The sequence below is a fragment of the Colletotrichum paranaense genome (genome assembly GCF_030867605.1).
Source record: "Colletotrichum paranaense strain IMI 384185 chromosome Unknown Scaffold_5.1, whole genome shotgun sequence".
Taxonomy (NCBI): Eukaryota; Fungi; Ascomycota; class Sordariomycetes; order Glomerellales; family Glomerellaceae; genus Colletotrichum; species Colletotrichum paranaense.
The window spans coordinates 751,534-770,141 of NW_026848963.1; the positions used below are offsets into that span (position 1 = coordinate 751,534).

Genomic DNA, 18,608 nt, shown 5'->3' on the forward strand with positions numbered 1-18,608 from the left:
GGATTGGAAGCGGGCACTGTATTGCAGAGAGCAATATGGGAGTTGAAGTGAGTTGAAGTGGGAGCGAGGGTGTGTGTAAGCCTCACTATCTTCCCTCCCGAGTCTCCGGCCCGACAACAACACTGATGCTGTCATACTTGCTTTTTCCTTCTTTTCTCCTCTAGTCATCGTCCCGTCTTTTCGTCCGGTCCCAAGTCTCATGAGCAGAAAAAAAAAAGCCCTTTCCTTTTCTCCTGAAGAGTTCGGGCCAGGGGGTCTAACGCTGGGACCCAATGCCAGCTAGTGGTGGCATATGTCAGTCTCTTGTCTTGAATGGCCTGGCCGCACTGGCTTTCCTGTCTGATTTCCGGCCCTTTGTGTCAAAGCGGACGGCCTAGCGCAGGTCGTCTCTGGGGTTAATTGCTCTAGCGTTGAATTGGTGCTTGGAACATCCCTTGTACCTGGCACTACGGCTTCCTGATCCTCCAATGTAGACGCCGTGTTTGTCTCTCTTGGGTACAATCACGATTCATGGCTCCGAGCCGGGACAATGCCTGCTTCTCCCAATGAGCCCCATTTGGCGTGGTTGGTGGCTTGCCGCTTGATTCTTGTCTCTATCGATGGCCACAGACTAGGCCTCGACCTGTCCGAGAGCTCTTCGGAGGAGGAGGAGGAGGAGGAGGAACCTTGGCTAGGACAAGCAATCACCTTGAGTGAGGTTCAGCTTTGCCCACCGCGGCGGAACTTACAGATAAACAGCTGAGCTCCCACGTTGCTCCATGAGCGGTGGAGAGAGAGATCTGGTTCTTCATCTTCATTCCGCCTTTATTAGTAGCATTGATCTGACCATATAGTGTCGTGTGCGGATCAACATACAAGGCTACCCTCGATAACAACCCCAGAGCCACTGCTTCCAACATCACCGTCTGAGATAACAACCCCTCATGTCTTTACAGCCCTACGCGGCACCAAGACGAGGCACTATGACCGCTGCCATGTATGGCAAGCCAAAGGCCAAGGAGTCCGTCCTGGACCTCTGCACGAGGGCCACGCTCCTCGGAAACAACATCTCGGTGCGCATGCTCGAGTTCCTCACCAACGTCAAGCACCAACCGCACGGCTTCAGGGAGCTCGCCAATGACTTCCTCGACATCTGCCGGATACTATGGTCCATCGAGGCCGGCCTTTCCGAGGCTGCTCGCACCCACCAGGAGTTCCCCGCCGACATGATCAAGGAGCTCGACATGAAGTTCCGTTCGACCAACTCCGACTTCCAGGTCCTCGACCACATGATGTTCGAGTTCCTCGAGTACGAGAAGAAGGGTGCCATGGGCAGGATCCAGCGTGGCTGGCGCATGATGTTTGCCGATAAGGAGATCTTGAGGATGAGGGAGTCGATACGCAAGGCAAGGGATGCGCTGAGGATGAGTGCTCTCGTCTTCCAGTGGTCTCTTGGAAACTCAAAGACTGACGATGCTGTTGGCAACGGCTATGCTGGCCTCGCTGCTGCTTTGGACCGCATCAGCAACCACAACTCGACGGTGCGGATATCAAAGTCCAAGTCCTTCGAAGTCCAGCCGACAGCACTACCGGATCGCTCAGACGAGAGATCTCCTCCCCTCCCTCCCCTTCCCGCCCTTCCTTCTCAAGCACCCCACATCCCTCCCCCTTCCTTGGTAGAAAAGATGTCCGCAGACTTCGTTCTTCAGGAGGTGAGGCTATCACCAGACCCACGTCGCCGCACATCCATCTCCAACAGGAGTCACCACAGCTCCTCAGAGAATGGACACTCGACCAGAATCCCCGACCGCAGAATCGGCCGCGACGATATCACAATCTCAGAGCACGGTCACTACGACCTCCACCCTGTCAGCACAAGAATCAACATGGACAGGAGATCAGCACGGGACGACATGACCATCTCGGATCGTGGAATGTCAGACCGCGGTATGTCAGACCGTGGCATGTCGGATCGCGACTATGACGCACCCAGCCGCATCTCAGACAGGAGGAACCTGCGCGACTCGGACAACACCATCTCACCCTCAACATCCGGCACAGAGACGCTCATCGGCGAGCTTCAGAACATCGCCGACAGCATCCCGACCAAGGTCGTTCGCCTCAAGGCCGACCCCATGACGATGCCTCGCTGGACACCTCGTCACAACGCCGATGGTAACCCGTCACTCAAGACCTCCCTCATCGCTGCTGTACAGGGCAAGAACCACAAGCTCGTCGAGCAGCTCTTGGACCGCGGTGTCTCACCCGACACCGGCCCGGATCAGCATGTTCTCGTGGATTCCGTCCTGTGCCAAGATCACGAGGCAGTCCGCCTGCTTCTTCTCTTCGGTGCCGATCCCAACTCTGCCGACAAGGATGGCATTACTCCCCTCTTTGCAGCGGTAGAGATGAACTCTCTCGACATCACCAAGATGCTTCTAAAGTACGGTGCGGATCCCAACATGTCTGCTGGACCTTCGCAGGAGTCCCCGCTCGCCATCGCCGTCATCGATGTCAAGATCGACTTTGTCCACATCCTCCTCACATATGGAGGTGACCCCAACCACATCATGGCCAACGGCAACACCGTCCTGATTGCCTCCATGAACAAGACGACACCAAAGAAGCTGGTCGACCTCATGCTCGACTACGGCTCCGACCCCAACGTCAAGAACAGAGAAGGTAAGACTGCTCTGTTCGAGACCATCATGGCCGCAAGAGTGGACCTTCTCACTGCTCTCTTGGACCACGGCGCCAACCCTAACCTGCCGGGCCCCAAGCACATGCTTTGGCCCGCGACCTACCAGGCACCTTGTCTGAAGGTCCTTCTGGCCCGTGGTGCTGACAACAAGCGTGCCCCCGGTAACATGGAGCTCGCTGTCAGTATCAACAACATTGAGTCTGTTCGCGTCCTGCTGTCTGCCGGCGTCTCACCCAACATCAAGAAGGATGGCATCTACACACCGTTGTGCACATCCATCCGCGACAACCGCGCAGACATCTTTGAGCTCCTCCTCACCAGCGGTGCCGACCCCAACCTCAACTCCGCCGAGTACCCTGCGTTCAAGTGTGTCACGCACTTCCGCACACACTTCCTCCCTCGCTTGGTCGCCGCCGGTAACGACCTCCACAACCCCAAGGGCATCATCGAGATGGCCGTCCGGGTCAACAACATGGAGGCCCTCAACTGGCTCCTCGACCAGGGCGTCAGCCCCAACGACAAGGGCGATGACGGCAACACCCCTCTGACGACCGCCATCAAGGAAGGCCGCATGGAGATGCTCGACGAGCTGATCGCCCACGGCGCTGACCCCAACGTCCGCGGCAGCGACTGGCCCATCGTCATGTCCGTCAACTACCCCGAGGTTCTCGAGAAGCTCCTCCCCGCTGTCCCGGACATCCGCTCCTTCAAGGGTTTGATGGAGCGCGCCGTCGTCGCCAACCAGCTTGAGAGTGTCAAGCTCCTCCTCAAGGCCGGCGTGTCCGTCGAGGACAAGAACGGCGGCGTCTTCTCCCCGTTGACCTCTGCCATCCGCGAGGACAACAAGGAGATCACCAAGTTCCTCATCGAGGAGGGTGGCGCCGACATCAACGCGCCCGGTGAGCACTTGCCCATCGTCAAGGCGGTGCGCCGGTGCCGCGGCGACGACACAGACATCCTTGAGCTGCTGCTCCGTCACGGCGCCGACGTCAACAAGATCTATCGTGGATGGAACGCCATCTTCCAGGCCGTCGAGAACGGCGACGCCAAGGTCCTCAAGCTTCTCGTCGGGGCTGGCGGTGTCGATCTCGATGCCAAGGACGATGCTGGCCGCACCGTCATGGAGATCGCGGCCGGTCGCGGCTGGGAGGAGTCTGTCGGTATCATCCTCTGGGATGGCAAGAACAAGTCGTGATCCTCCTAACGCGTCTTGTCTTGAAGCTTTCTTTTCTTTCTGTCTCTCTCACGTGTAACTGACTCAACGCCGAGGAATGGCGCAACTTTTTACTTTCTTTTGTAATGTCTATGTACGAGATATGGAGGATGGGGTGGGTAACTGAAGTTTTCTCATGTAACATGGCGGGGCTTTATGATATCAGATTGATTTGTTCTTCTAAGGCGCCTCGATATCATCTGTCTTTCTTCACTTCTATACCTCCCTGTTTAGACTCTGGATCTTTCAATACCTGATCACCTAATTGAATCTCAATACCACTTCAACATGACCTTCACACATGGCACTCGTGAATAAGCCCCCTTACAGCAGTAACTTCACTTAGGCCTAAGAAACAACATGAATAGTCTTCATGGAAGCCCCACCTTCACTGAACTCCTTGCCTGCTTGATTCTCATTCATCTCTAAGCGGATCTTGCCCTCCAACACCCACCCATCATCGAAACGCTGCAAAAGGTCGCCTACTAGAGTAGAACAGCAAAAGAAATGCCTCGTGGCGGAATCGAACCGCCGATCTTCTCATGTCACTAGTACTAGTGAGACGCTATACCACTTAGCCAACAAGGCTGATGACGCTGTATCGCTTGTATGCTTGCTGACTGGGCGAGAGATTGCAGGTTCATTTCTCGAGATTGCTTGCGCTGTGGGCTGGAGATGGGTAGGGCCGCGGGGCGGGTGCTTCTGTCCCACCAACCCACTTGGTTCACGATGGAGACATCTGAGGGGCAAGGGTCCGACGGTATGGTCGGCCACAATTTCTTGGTCCTAGTGCATGAGCTGCGTGCCTCAGCCGGAAACGGTTCACAAGACACGACTGGAACTTGATGCAGGCGAGCTAAAATCGTCCATACTCCATACGTATAAAATTTCGTGTATTGTTCTATCCAAGGTAGTGAAAAGGGATGTATGCCTATTCAATGTTCCGAGAGAATGAAGGCCGTGTACGTGATGGTGGGCTGTTCTAAGATTGATAAAGGAATTTTGCTTCGCTGCCGTGATCTCATCCCGCGAAAGTTGGTACTCCTCTGGTATAGGTCGGACCTAGCCCATTTACCCAACGTCAACACAAGTGTCTAGAACTTCAACTTCAAGAGATGAAGCTCACTACTTACCCATAACTCTTTCTTGATTGATTCCAACAAGTATCAAAACCAAGCCGCTGCTTAAGCCCTAGAGGCAGCAGCTTTGGGAAGTTGACATTTTTGGCATGTCGTAGCAGTCGATGGCGGCGAGGTTGCAGGACACTGGCACATTTTGGAGGGATCCGAGAGTGCAGTGATGACCGAAACTGGAACGATGGGACCAGGCATATTGGTTGTCGAGTATTCGTGAGCGGTGGTTAGATCTGGAAAGAGATTTGTAGCATCAAGAATGATTTATCTGAAGGTCTTGGTATTGAGGTGAAGGTGTGCTGCTTGATGCTGTCGAGATCTAACTTCAAGAGCTACTGCCATCGTATTTATACCGAATTATAGACAGTCACCAGCTCTCGTCGCTTCCTAAGATTGAGGTCTACGATATGACTAGTCACCAAATCACATTCTGACTGAGATGACAAGCATAACTTGAAAGAGTGCCAACGACATGAGACTTCGCTTTTGGGAAATAATCAAGAGCAACAGGGGTCGTCAGCCCTACAGGGCAGCGGGCTTACAGCTTGCTACACCGAGACACGATGTATCCGTAGCCTCGGTTGGATGAATCCTCCTCATATGGGCTGCTGCCGCTAGTAAAGGCAGTCATCGAGGCGAGTCGTACAGCCTGATTCACGTAATTGGTCAACAAAGTCCTAAATAATGGGAAGTTGCTTATTGTCATTGGTTAAAGGGCAGAGAAACTGACTGGCAGAAGACGAGATAGGTTGGCTTTGAATGTCAAGCTTCCAGTCGGGCCGTCTGCACAAGGTCGGTCGCCGAGGCTAGCCTCCGGCTTGGTACATTGTCAGAAGATTTGATTTCGTTTTGCGTGTTGAAAAGGGATGAAAATATCCATGAATAACGAATCATAGACATAAGCAAGCAATTCTGCACCAAGACCGCGCCGCAAAAGTGGATGATTCTCATTCTTGAATTTTAGTTCAGCTTGGAATGATTCTTCTACACAAGTCTATTCGACGATGCACCCTGTCCTGTGGCAAGAGTTGAATTGCTAAGCTCACGAAGATATACTCTTGAGTGTCGATTGCCGTTTTGGGCAAATCTACGTTGAGCCGCAGGCTGGGGGCACTACTTACTTTGGAGGGCCAAGAGAAAAGAGACCAGTTTCCCGAATAGGAAATTGTACGTCGCAGAGGCGCGACATGGCCAATTGCGCATTTTGATTCGTTTCCGAAGAGAAAAGCATCCCTTGAGGACTCAAGAGGCTGATTTAAGCGTCTTACTCATTGCCCATGGACCCGGGCGTGGGGGCGAAAACAACTCAGTCTGACAGATTACAGGGCCAGGCACCCAGTGTATTCTGTCGTGCCATAGGGTTGCCTTTGCTGACACACATAGGGCTGAGCTGAGATTCATCACGAGGCAGAATGCACTGCAAAGATCGATCATGCACGATGAATTTCCTGAACGGGAAATAGAGATGCTGGCTATGCCGGGGCCGTTGATGAAGCCCTCGAAAAGCAGGACTCGGCCGAACGAGAGGGTGGGGAAAAGTGGGAGACTAGAGAGGGTGTATCTCTGAAGACACTTTTGTTGGCTCAACATGCCATCTACGTTACGCAAGGCCGCCCGAGTCCCAGTTTCCTCTGCTGCACTAGGGAGCTGCAAAATGCAGCAATGATCCACCATTCTAGATTTATCCCGTTGCGAGATAACAGGCTCGTGGAAGTATGGAAGCCTCGGGTCTCGGACTTTGGAAGCCACCTCCACACGCCAACGAGCCTGCAGAAGACCCAGCACGGAGGACTGAGACATTTCTGCAAAGACCTTTTCCCTTTCGTATTCCGGCCATTCAAGATTGACAGTTCACTACAATGCACTCATCAGAGGTGTTCCCATGTGGTAGAGTTGCGTACATGCCGCACGTAAGGTAGGTGAGTCGGTAAGAGAGCCCCCATTCAAGACAGCCGACTCCAATCTCGGTCACAGCATCGCAGCAGTTAGAATCGCATTCATTCTCACATAAATCAATTTTTCGCATATGGCCATGTGTGCTACAAGATTTTGTGTCCTCATGACAGCAATCTGGCCAACGTTTGAGGCCTTCCCTGGGACGCTCGCGTCGCCTTACTGTCTCACCCACGCGTCTCCGTGGAACCAACCCCCAACACTGATGGTTGCGGCAGTCAGACGTCCAGCAAATTAGCACCTATGACTGACTCTGTAGATTTCTCGAGAAACGACTCGAAGTGAACTCCCCCCAGCTACCACCGCCAAGTTCCCATCTGATATCTTGCCCTGTCAGGCGAGACCGTGATATGAGAAGTGCGTGCATCATACCCCTGCGCTACCATGCAAATCAGGGACTCAGCCGACTCTTGGGTTCTTACAGACAATAGGCGGGAGGCATTTCGCATTTGCGGCAGGCACGAAGCCCTGGGTGAAGAGATTACAAGAGGCGTGTTGTGGAGTCACCAGTTCTCTACCATACTTAGTATGACTAGTCGCTGTATCGGATATCAGCACATCCCCGATAGTCTAGTGGTGAGGATATCTGCTTGTCACCGGGGAAACCCCACGATTCGCAGGGGACCGGGGTTCAATTCCCCGTCGAGGAGACTTTCTTTTTCTCTTTTTGGCATGTCATCCTTTCCACCTTTCCTTTCTATCCTACAAGGTTCCCATCGTTCGCGGAATCGTCAATCCGCGCGCCTGACACCGACAAATGGTCGCCATATATAGATGTTGTTCGCGAGTCAACTACGTTTGCCTATAAGTGGAATGAAAGTGGGTACTTGACATGATTGTAAGCAAAGAGGCCGTCCTTGCGCACTTTTACTTGCCAGCGGCTCCCCATTTGTATGTTGACACAACACCACCGTCCACAAGGATATCAGTCCCAGTAATGAAGGACGACTCCGGACTAGCTAAGAACGCTACGGCGTTGACAATATCCTGAGGTGTTCCCACTCGGCCAGCCGGGCTTGTGGCAACAAACTTTGCCGCTGGACCGCCCTGTTCCATCTCTATACGACCTACCGCCGTTGAGATGACGCCCGGACTGATCGAGTTCACCCTCGCCCGCTTCTGGCCCCAGGTCGCGGCGGCAGCCTGCACGCGTAGGAGGTTCCCGCGCTTGGATATGCCGTACGCACGAGGGGCCGCAGACGGGTCCGCGGTGTCGACGACGAGAGCGGGATGATCCAGGAGCTGGTCGACGGGCGCCGTGGCGAGATGTCGCTCTAGCTCGGCGGGGAGACCAGAGCCCATGTGGCCTGCCATGCTCGAAATGCAGATCAGGCTGGTGCCGGCCTGCGCAACGGGGAAGAAGGCGTCTATCACGTTGGCGGTGCCGATGAGGTTGACGGCGTAAATTCGCTGGGCGGTGTTGGCTGTAGGGGGCAAGCCTGCGGTATGCACGATGGTGTGCAAGGGCCCTGCCGCTGCGGCTGCGTTGACGAAGTCGTTGACGGATGCGGATTCGGAGACATTTACCGGCATCGTCTGCACCGAGTATCCGTCGTCTGTGAGTTCTCTCTGAGCAGCTGCGAGAGTTGCGTCCGAGAAGTCGCCAAGAAAGAGGTGGTGGCCTGTACCCAAACGACGGGCGATGGCGAGGCCCATTCCGCCACAACCAACAATCACCACGACTCGCGAATTCATAGCAGCGGTTTTCGGAGAGTGGGCTATTTGGTTCGGAAGATAAGGTTACATGGAGATAGCTGATGGGCGACTTCCATAAGATCGTGGACGAAAAGCATAACAATCAATTAGACAATTTGTCGCGGTGGGTGAATTCTTTCCCCCAGGTGTTTTATACGCATTTCGCTGCCGTTTCTCGTTTTCAGTAAGAGAATGCGAGACCGAACTCGAGCTGATACCTAGTGGAACTCACCCTGGTCATCCCACTAAACCCCTTGTTTCTAAGTGTTGTGGAAGAGGATGTGTCAAATTGCGCGTCTAATACGGAGTATCCGTAGTGTACAGCTCAGAGCGATGGGGTGCATTGCATTAATTGAGTAGGCAGGTACATAACATACTTCGGGGACCAACAATGTGCGCCAGGCGTCCAGCTGCATCTTCGTCCGTTCTCCAACTTCAAGCCCAGAACCTGGGCTGGGAATCTTAATCCCCCGCCTTTGCAACAAGACGCGATAGTCCTCTATTCGATTGTATAGAACAAACGGTCAGATCCTTCGTCCGTATCAGGAAGGTACAGTCTTACGCACTGATCGCTACAATCAGGGATGCTTCCATCATCCATCGCCGACTCCGCACCGGCAAACTGCTCCGATGCGCTTATCAGCCACGGCAATGTCGTCCGCCACATCTTCATCTCTCATCATTGAATTGTCAACGAAGCATTGAGAACTCTGGAACCTCCAGCCAGTCTTCGCCTCTCCATTGTGTCCCTGCTCACCCCCGTTTCAGCTGCTGCCAGAAAATGACAATCCGCAAAGCTCCCGCCCTCGCCGGCCCCGCCATGGAGCTTCCCCGGCGCACTTCGCCGCGGCAGTGGGCGGCAGACGCCGAGGGTGCGATCCCGGAGAAGCTCATCAAGCCATGGAAGCTGCCTCCGCAGAACACCTACCTCTTTATCAACGCAAACGTCGTGGATGCCGCCAAAGGCCTCGTCATTAAAAACACGACCGTCAAGATCTCAAACGGCTTGATTGAGAACGTTGGGGGGAGCCCAGCCGACAGCACAGGCAACGATGCCATTGTGGTAGATTTGCAGGGAAAATACCTCTCCCCGGGCCTCATCGACTGCCACGTCCACGTCAGCTCCGTGCCCGGCGAGGCCGGCCTCAACGGCGGCTTCGACATGGACGCCACCGTCTCTCATCTGCGGCAGTCTTTCGTCTGCGGTCGCATCCTGAGCAAGGGCTTCACCACGGTCCGCGACACGGGCGGCGCAACTCTCGCGCTCAAGGAGGCAATCCAGGACGGCGTCTTCCCCGGGCCTCGCCTGTTCATCGCCAACCAGGCTCTCTCGCAGACGGGAGGCCACGGCGATCGCAGAGGTGCCCACGATCACTCGGGGCTGTGCTGCGGCGGCACGGCGGGACTCTCCAACGTCGTAGACGGCGTGCCGGAGTGTATCAGGGCGACGAGAGAGCAGCTCAGGACGGGGGCGGACTTTATCAAGATCATGGTAGGCGGCGGCGTGGCGTCACCGACGGACAGGATCGAGAACACGCAGTTCACGGCGGATGAGATCAAGGCCATTAGCGAGGTCGCGCGGAGCTACGGTACCTGGGTTACGGCGCACGCATATACCCCGCGGGCGATCCGCCACGCGGTCGAGAACGGCGTGACGGGCATCGAGCACGGCAACTTCATCGACAAGGAGACGGCGGAATTCATGGCTGAGAACGCCGTGTGGCTGACGCCTACGCTGGTCACGTACGACGCCATGGGCTCCGACAAGTACAAGGGATTCTTGCCCCCTGAGAACCAGCGCAAGAACCAGGAGGTCTTGGAAAGAGGTCTCGAGTCGTTGAAAATTGCCGCCGCAGCGGGCGTGACCATCTGTCATGGATCGGATCTGCTCGGCCCCCTACAGGCTGAGCAGAGCAGGGAGTTTGGCATCCGGCAGCGGGCTCTCAGCAATAAGCAGGTGCTTCAATCCGCCACGGTTAACGCCGCCAGGATGCTTCGACAGGAGGATGTGCTGGGGCAGGTGAAGGAGAAGTTCGTGGCGGACTTGCTAATTCTCAACGGGAATCCGCTGGACGACGTCTCAATACTGGATGAGCCGGAGAAGAACGTCTTGGCGGTGATCAAGGATGGCAGGGTCTACACGAGCCGATGGAGCAAGCTTCCAGAAGACGTCGAGGAGCCACCGCGACTGATTGAATGAGCGCATGCAGCAAGCTTTATCAGGCAAAACCGAACATCGAGGCTTGGATGATCTATAATGTTCATATACTAATCTATATCTGGAACACTACTGCTTCTGCTATACGTGACCTTGCTGGGCATAGTCGGTGCTGAATCACTCTGCTCGGCCTCCCGAAGGTGCTGCTGCGACAAATTGTCCACGAGGACGAATCCGTCACTTTGGCGTTCGCTCCGCCGATTTGAGAGACCATCGGACTTGCCATTCGAGCTGTAGTAGTTTGCCGTACCTTTGGTTGAGTACGAGGAACGGCCCAGCAGAGGTCGGAGGAAGGGGATACACGCGAGAGTGATGCCGACGCCGGGCTCCAACGCGCTGAAGATGAGAGCGTTGGGGATATTGAAGGTTACGTCGAGGTACACGAGGTTGGCAAGGTAGTAGAGGCGCAGAGCCGATACGATGCACGTACTATATTGGCAACATGGTCAGTATAACATCTTCTTCAGATTCGGGAGGCTTGGCTTACAAGACTCCGAGCGAGAAGGTGACGATCAGGGCGACCTTCTTGTACATCTCCAGCCGAAGACTCCACAAGTGAGAAATCGGCATGACGAGGACGATGATGTCGGTGATCATGTTCAACACCCCCATCGTGCCATCCGCTGCAGGCTGGTTCCCGCAGTGTCGGTTCTTGAGATCGAGGAGCCAGTTGTCCGAGAGGGGGATGCAGATGAAGAAGGCGATCAGCACCGTGACCATGACCCACATCATGGTGAAGGCGGCCAGTATCCGCGCCGACAGGATCATGAACCTGGTGCTGAAGAGCTTGGAGTAGAGGAGAAGAATGGAGATCTTGCAGAGGCTGAGGCTGATGGCCCACAGGATTTGTTGCGCGACGAGGACCTAGAGGGAGATGCGTCAACAACTACATCGGGGTTCTTCGACGCGAGAGTTGGCACGAACCTTGAGAAACTTGACGATTGGCCCGACCCCATACTTGGGTATGATGACGGCATTGTGAAGGCCAACACCGCATTGCATCACAGCGACTATGGAAATTGCTTGCAAGGCATTGGAGAAGACCTGTCAGAGAAAAGTGAGTTGTAGTCCTCATCTCATCGCGCCGGAAGATAACTCCATTGCTGGCGTGATGAACAACGTACGAGTCCAGCAATTATAGACCAATCACTCAAATCCATATCTCTATGCGCCATGCGCCTAGCGATGAGGCGGAGGATCACCATCAACGTCGGAATGATGATGAAGACGATAGACACCGCAACCACAGAGATCTGGCCCGGCTCCTCCAGCGGGAATATCACCACCTTGTCTCCCATCGTCGGCGTCTTCGGTGGTGATGCCGCCATATTGTCGTCCCGTGAGGTTGCGATGGGAAGGAGACCTTGACCTTGTCGTCCACACTACGAGTGGATTATGCGGGAAGCGGAAGTGGGACGAACATTCAAAGGTCCAAGCATCCAATCCATGAGAGCAAGATGCTTCATTTTTGAACCTCTCGAGGTCTGTCCCTCCCCCCCAGTTCCCAACGGCCCGACGACTGGAACCCAGAACCCAGACCACAGACCTTTTTCTGCTCGTTTCTTTTTGGGGCGGGCCACATCAGGTCACCCAATAGCCCCCCAAGTGGTGGTTTTGTTTGCTTTTTCCTTTCCCACTGTGGGCACCAGAATGGCAAGCTGCATACCTTATCGACCGCAGTGCAGACGCTGTGCAGTTGTGACAGGGGGTCTGGACAGCCCAGAGTACCTAGAAGAGGAAAGGATAGAAATACTGGTGCGGCCACCTTTGCTGCCACGCGATCAGAGGTCGAGGGTAACAGCAGAAATGCCCAGACTTTTTCTTTCACTTCGTGAGAAACAGGCACTGCCAAGGACAGCAGGCTAACGAATGGGCTGGAGGTGTGATGACTGCGCTGCGTCGTGCTTTAGTGGTATGAAAAAGTGGATGCCTACAAACGAAACGATGCAAATGGGCAATGATCAAATTGTGAATATGATAGAAACCATGGGGGGAAACCTGACCTCTGCGCTTTTGCTCGCGATTCATCGGCAACGGCAGATGCTCTCAATGAATACCTCGTTTGGGATGTAGGGCATGGAAGCGTTTCCGATGACTTGTCTGAATTCGAAAATTATCCTCAGGACAATGCCCTCATCTCATGGGACTGGCCATGGCTCCCGCAAAGTCCAAGGATCCCCGTGTCAGCCTGCCTAAAGAAGCCTGTTGTGTTACGGTAATCCGAGATCTCTACCCTGGTGCCTCAAGAGCACAGATACAGATCGCGGTCATTTCTACACGTACCGGGTTCGCGAGGAGATCCAGGCCGATTCCATCATAAAGGCATGGGTCGACGAACGAACCAGACAAGGCGTCGGGCGGAAGCAACCCCCCCTCGACGGCAGATGGCCAGCCCTTTGACCACGGACGCAGGGAAGAAAGAGACATGGATCCCCTCTCGCTAACCGAGAATCCTTCTTTTCTTTTTTCCTCCTTCGCTGCCTTTGATCACACATACTTTCCCCGTTTTCCCGTTCCTGCATGGGGGGGTTTTGGTGGTTTCCACACCAATCACAAACGCAGCTTTTCCATCTTCGCTTCAGACTGTGCATATCTAGTTTGCTCTAGGTCGATGCTGTCATCAGCCCGTCTTTGCCCGTTTGATAAAAGATGGCTTTTTCGAGGTTACCTCCCACCTGCTTACCCCGACCTAGCTGACTCTTCCTGGCCAGCCCCTCTTCGCGAAAATCTCGTTACGACTTCAAAAACGTGGGATACGGGTGGGAACGCGTGGAATAGCTTCCCTCTACTGCACGACACCATCCATCGACAGTTTGACACCCTTGTCCCCCGTTGAACCGCGTGTGGCACACCACCATCAACTGTCCGAAAAGGGCTCGTCGTCCGAGAGCCACCGTGCCATCTAGCCACCCAGCCAACTCAATTCTGACGTCTCACTCGGGAGGCATGTCTGGCATTCTTAGGGTCTCACTACGGAAGCGGGAGCAGCAGCATTAGCTCCTACAAGAAAGAGATTTCTCCCCCTCCCCCCTCCCTTACCGTCACAAGCCACTGCCCATCAGTTAAACCTTTTCAGAAGCGCGCGGCATGACGGCTAAGCTAGGAAATGCGAGGACGGGACGGGAGGCAGAAGCCGGCAGCCGCCTCAAGTCCGTTATCAAGGGAAGAGATATGAGAGAGTATTATTGCGGCTATGACAAGCTTTTGCTTTCGAAATGCCCAACCTGTCATTGTGCATTCGCTGAGAAACATTTCCGGCTTCCCCGTCATGCCGCGGTGAAGGTGTTAGTCATGTGGCTGGGTGGTACGCCGCGCAACCATCAGGACGCGCTTGTTCGTCCGCTTCAATATTTCCAGTTGACAGGCACGGCAAGTTGAAAAGACTTTATGACTTTCAAATTATCAATTCTGGAAAACTTTCAATAATAAGGCCTGAGCGATTGTAGTATGATCACTCAACTAACTAGTCGAGCATCACTCGATTCACCGCAAAGAGACCAAGCTCAAGCGCGGCACTTATGATAACCTTGCTGAGTGAAATGTCGCCGAAACGATTCTATTTCGTGCTGGGACCATTCGCCATGGGAAAGAAACTCGGTGTGACATATGCGGCTCAAGATGAAAGGGCTGGAAGGGCCGTGAGTCTCGGGTAGAAAATATGATTAATCATGGACAAACGAGTCAGCGGCTTGCCCTGGCTCAAACGACGAGATCCAATCGGAAGATGCCTCTCGACGCCTCAAAGAGCTAGCACGGTGCCTGACAGATGTTGTCAAAGTCTCAGTTTTGTGAAACTATAGCTTTGGATAGGTTGCATAAGCTGCTCTGTCCTGCAGTAGTCAGTGCAGCTAAGCTCAAGTCTATGGAACTCCAAACGTAAGCGAGCAAGCAAAAGCTTCATCGTGACTAAGTGAGTGGTGATCGGAATTGATGAGAGTGAACAGTTTTCAAGCTGCATCACCTGAAAGACGAAAGCGATGGAACGACGGTATGACTGGAGTGGGAAAGACGATTTCCACATTTGATGCTTCAGCCACGCAGCTCTACAACGCAAGGGGGTTTTACTTCGATATTCTGACGGATACCACTGGAATTGGAGCCAACGTTCGTTCGAATGACTTGATTAGAGCGATAATTGACACAGGTAAGCTTGAAGGTATTTGGCAGCTTTGTCTTCCGCGTGGAAACCTAACGCGGAGTTTGGAAGAATCTAACTATATGATCAATGATGCAGGCCAGCTTATATTAATCAAGGCTTGTTACATAAAGTTCAACTGTTCCAAGCATAGGCCAAGCGGGAGTTGATGCTAACGGGATGGAGATTGTATCAGCCAACTCATATCTACTAGATGCAATGCTCCTCGCTTTCACACCGTCTTGGAGTAGAAAAAGTGGACACGTAATCACTGATTAGGTTCGCATGGCTCTGAACCCTCCGTAACCTGTGACAATGTGCCTCTTCCGCTATTTCTTCATATTCTTCTCGACTTGCTCGTATGATTCGCTAATAACCGGTTTCAGTAACTGGGGGAGGACATCTGCTGCATCTCCTACAAACACCCAGTCCTTATCCGGCCGAACATGTCTCGCGTCTTCAGCTCGCGTGTTGATAACAGCAACTCTCGCACCCTTCTTGCGAGCCATCTCGGCATACCCGGCCGCCGGCCAGACCTTGCTGGTGGTTCCAATCGTCAGAAACAAATCGATGGCCCCGGGGTCATCGGAAAGCGCCTGGGCCTCTTCAACAACCTCAACGGGCAGTGGCTCGCCAAACCAGACGACGGCGGGACGAAGGATGTTGTTCTTGCACTTAGGGCATTGCGGTAGGTCCTTTTTCTCCAACCCCGACGACAGCCGGGTAACAGCAACGGGGTTCGATGGCGCCGGTTGATCCGGGGCTTTCAGAGAGGTCAGATCCCGCGTGGTCGGAGAATTGCCCTCATACTTCTCCCCGAGGATTTGCGCGTGTTTCCGCGCGATGCCGGCTAATAGTACTGGGCTGGCGCGAGGCTTCTTGTCCGGATTGATGCTGCCGATGGTCCTCTCCTCGTCCTTTGAAGGATCGAGTGCTGGCGGCAGAGACTCCTCAAAGTTGTCACGCTCGTTGTATCCGCATCCAACCACGTCGACGCAGGACAGCGCAAAAAGATTGCCGTGGAGCTCCTTCAGCTGACTGGGCGAATGACCAGCCCGAGGGCTCAAGTTATCGACATTTTGCGTCAACGCGACGAAGCCAGGCACTCTGCGCGCGAGCTCGGCCAGAGCATAGTGAGCGGGGTTCGGCTTGGCACGAAGGGCGTCGTGCCTGCGATACGTGTAAAATTGCCAGACGAGACCCGGGTCATGACGGAAGCCTGCGGGTGAAGCGACCTGCGTTATGTCCTGGTTCCTCCACAGTCCGTTGGCCCCTCGGAAGGTGGCAAGGCCCGAGGATACGGAAAGACCTGCGCCGATGAGAGCAACGATGCGCTTTGACTTCTTGAGTGTGTCGTGGAAGTCAGCGACCGCGATAGGGTCTAGGTCGGGCTGAGTTGTAGTTGAGTCAGCCATCGAATCTTGGCGTAGAGATGATACAGGTGTGGTCGGGTTGTAGTATAATAGCTCGTTGTTTCGAAAAGTCAATAGGGAACTTGGTTTCTTCAAATATCCCTTCGAGTTGACGTTGGTTGCCTAAAGAAAATGCGGCAAGGCAATAGAATCTGACATGTTTTCTTGGACCCCAAAACCAATACGGCGAAGCAACCAACAAAGAGATGACAAGTAACATCAGTCCAATTTCGGAAATCTCCATGGCCGTTAGATAGAACATTCAAGGGGCCATGAACCAACACTGAACTGATGTGAGCTTGGGGCGTCTCAAGATGCAAGGAAGGGGCCGCTGCCTGAGCAACATTTTTCTGGCGAAAATGTCGAGACTCTATTGGCTGATGACAGCCATCGTAAGTAAGCTGCTTCAAATACCCAAAATTAACGACGGATTCTATGACGCCGGGCTTGATCCTCGAGCCAGTTCTACTGCCTTTTGCGCTGCTTTCCCAAAATCTGCTTCGGTATGCAATCCAAGATTGGCTTCCTCCAGCTGTATGTTCCAGTCAGCACACTCAATGTCAAGATAGCATTTGACCGGTACGGGAACATCTTACGATTTTCAATCCCATCTCAGAATTGGTGCCTTGAAGTCGAACCACCATGGGAATTTTCAGCGGTCCCAGCTCTTTGGCTGCACCAAGAATGGATTCTGCGATCATGTCGCCTCTAGTAATTCCTGCCAAAAGTTTATTAGCCCGAGAAGTGGACGTCAAGCTTCCTTCATTGGCTGTTTGGCGAACTTACCGCCATAGATGTTGACAAATATTGTCTTCACCCTCTGGTCCCGCAGGATAATCTCAAATGCCTTGACCATGGTCTCCTTCGTCGCTTGCCCACCAGCATCAAGAAAGTTTGCACTGGCGCCACCGTGCAGGGCAATCGCATCGTTGGTCGCCATCGCGAGACCTGCTCCATTGACTACATTGCCAATGTCGCCGTCCATGCGAACATAGACCAGCCCATACTTCTCAGCCTCGACTTCTTCTGGAATCTCGTGCTCCGTGTCTCGCTCTGCAAAAAGTGTCTTCTGCCGCTTGGCCGCAGCATCATCAAATGAGAACTTGGCGTCCATGCAAGTCAGACCTCCTTCTGATGAGCTTGCTAGAGTCTTGATCTCAAGCGAATAGGCGTCCTTTGTTGTGAAAATCTTATAAAGTCTGCCGAGTATGTCATTGAGGTCTTCCTTCTCTTTCGCCGAAGCTCCGAGACAGTTCGAGACATTGTCGGTGAGTTTGGATGTGATGCCGTCCGTGAACCCAAATCGAAATGTATGCAGCTCGTCTGGATGCTGGGCTTCTATCTTTTCGATGGCGACTCCGCCAAATTTTGACGCGATGATTATTGGACAATAGTTCTCGCGATCGAATGTGAACGCCAAGTACCACTTTCTCTCGGGATTCAGGCTTTCAGTAACATGAAGCTTATTGACCAATACACCGTTACCTACGGATTGATCCGTCTTCAAGTAGTGACCAAGCATGCGATTGGCAGCTTTCTCGGCGCTTTCTGCATTATTGACCAGTTGAATGCCGGCCTCTGACCCGTTGTCAAACGTGCCGTCTTCGATGCCGCCCCTTAATACCTGTGGTTTGAGAGAACAGTTTCCGCCTAAGTGTGTCAGTACATCTTGAAGTGGCAGTCTAGAAGAAACCATAATTACCAAGCTCTGTGGCAATCACCGCAGCTTCGGCTGGTGTTCTTGCGAGGTGTCCTCGGGGTACTGGTATGCCGAACTGATCGAAAAGCATCAGCGACCCTTCCCATCCTAGTCTCTTGTCGCTACAGAAGAGAAAACCTTACCTCCTTCAAAATGTTCTGCGACTGATATTCATGTAGCGTGAGCCGTCGAAGTTGTTGCTTCGATACCAACTAAGGAGAAATCAGCGATCTGTGTTATTATGCGTGAAGGCGGAGTACCTACATTTGCATTGAGACGCCACAACTTTGCTGTCAGAGTCCGAGTTGCCATGGTATCATGAAAATGCACGTGGATGCATCAAGTTCAATATCGAAAGATCATTCACTCAATTCTGAACTGATCAAGACGGTAGGTAGATCATATTACTTGACTGCAGGTATGGGAGGTATGGCCGGCGGCAATCAGGTACGTCATCCAGACAAAGGCAA

At 53.5% G+C, this 18,608-nt stretch overlaps 5 protein-coding genes across 5 annotated transcripts; 2 read left to right on the top strand and 3 right to left on the bottom strand.

Moving 5' to 3' along the window:
• Positions 1–923: 923 nt before the first annotated feature.
• On the top strand, positions 924–3,875 carry CPAR01_06577 (uncharacterized protein; the record flags this gene model as incomplete). Its single annotated transcript, XM_060490849.1, has 1 exon — positions 924–3,875. The coding sequence occupies one exon, from the start codon at positions 924–926 to the stop codon at positions 3,873–3,875; it is 2,952 nt and encodes a 983-aa protein (XP_060349723.1).
• Positions 3,876–7,846: 3,971 nt separating this feature from the next.
• CPAR01_06578 (uncharacterized protein) lies at positions 7,847–8,635 on the bottom strand (the record flags this gene model as incomplete). Its single annotated transcript, XM_060490850.1, has 1 exon — positions 7,847–8,635. The coding sequence occupies one exon, from the start codon at positions 8,633–8,635 to the stop codon at positions 7,847–7,849; it is 789 nt and encodes a 262-aa protein (XP_060349724.1).
• An 820-nt stretch (positions 8,636–9,455) lies between these two features.
• Positions 9,456–10,874, top strand: CPAR01_06579 (amidohydrolase; the record flags this gene model as incomplete). Its single annotated transcript, XM_060490851.1, has 1 exon — positions 9,456–10,874. One exon carries the CDS (start codon positions 9,456–9,458, stop codon positions 10,872–10,874), a length of 1,419 nt encoding a protein of 472 aa, XP_060349725.1.
• Positions 10,875–10,942: 68 nt separating this feature from the next.
• Positions 10,943–12,358, bottom strand: CPAR01_06580 (uncharacterized protein; the record flags this gene model as incomplete). Its single annotated transcript, XM_060490852.1, has 5 exons — positions 10,943–11,321; positions 11,380–11,756; positions 11,817–11,936; positions 12,017–12,274; positions 12,314–12,358. The coding sequence occupies 5 exons, from the start codon at positions 12,356–12,358 to the stop codon at positions 10,943–10,945; spliced, it is 1,179 nt and encodes a 392-aa protein (XP_060349726.1).
• A 2,998-nt stretch (positions 12,359–15,356) lies between these two features.
• On the bottom strand, positions 15,357–18,450 carry CPAR01_06581 (NAD-dependent deacetylase sirtuin-5; the record flags this gene model as incomplete). Its single annotated transcript, XM_060490853.1, has 7 exons — positions 15,357–16,562; positions 16,658–16,971; positions 17,023–17,157; positions 17,226–18,089; positions 18,142–18,214; positions 18,282–18,350; positions 18,403–18,450. 7 exons carry the CDS (start codon positions 18,448–18,450, stop codon positions 15,357–15,359), a joined length of 2,709 nt encoding a protein of 902 aa, XP_060349727.1.
• Between the last annotated feature and the right edge of the window lie 158 nt (positions 18,451–18,608).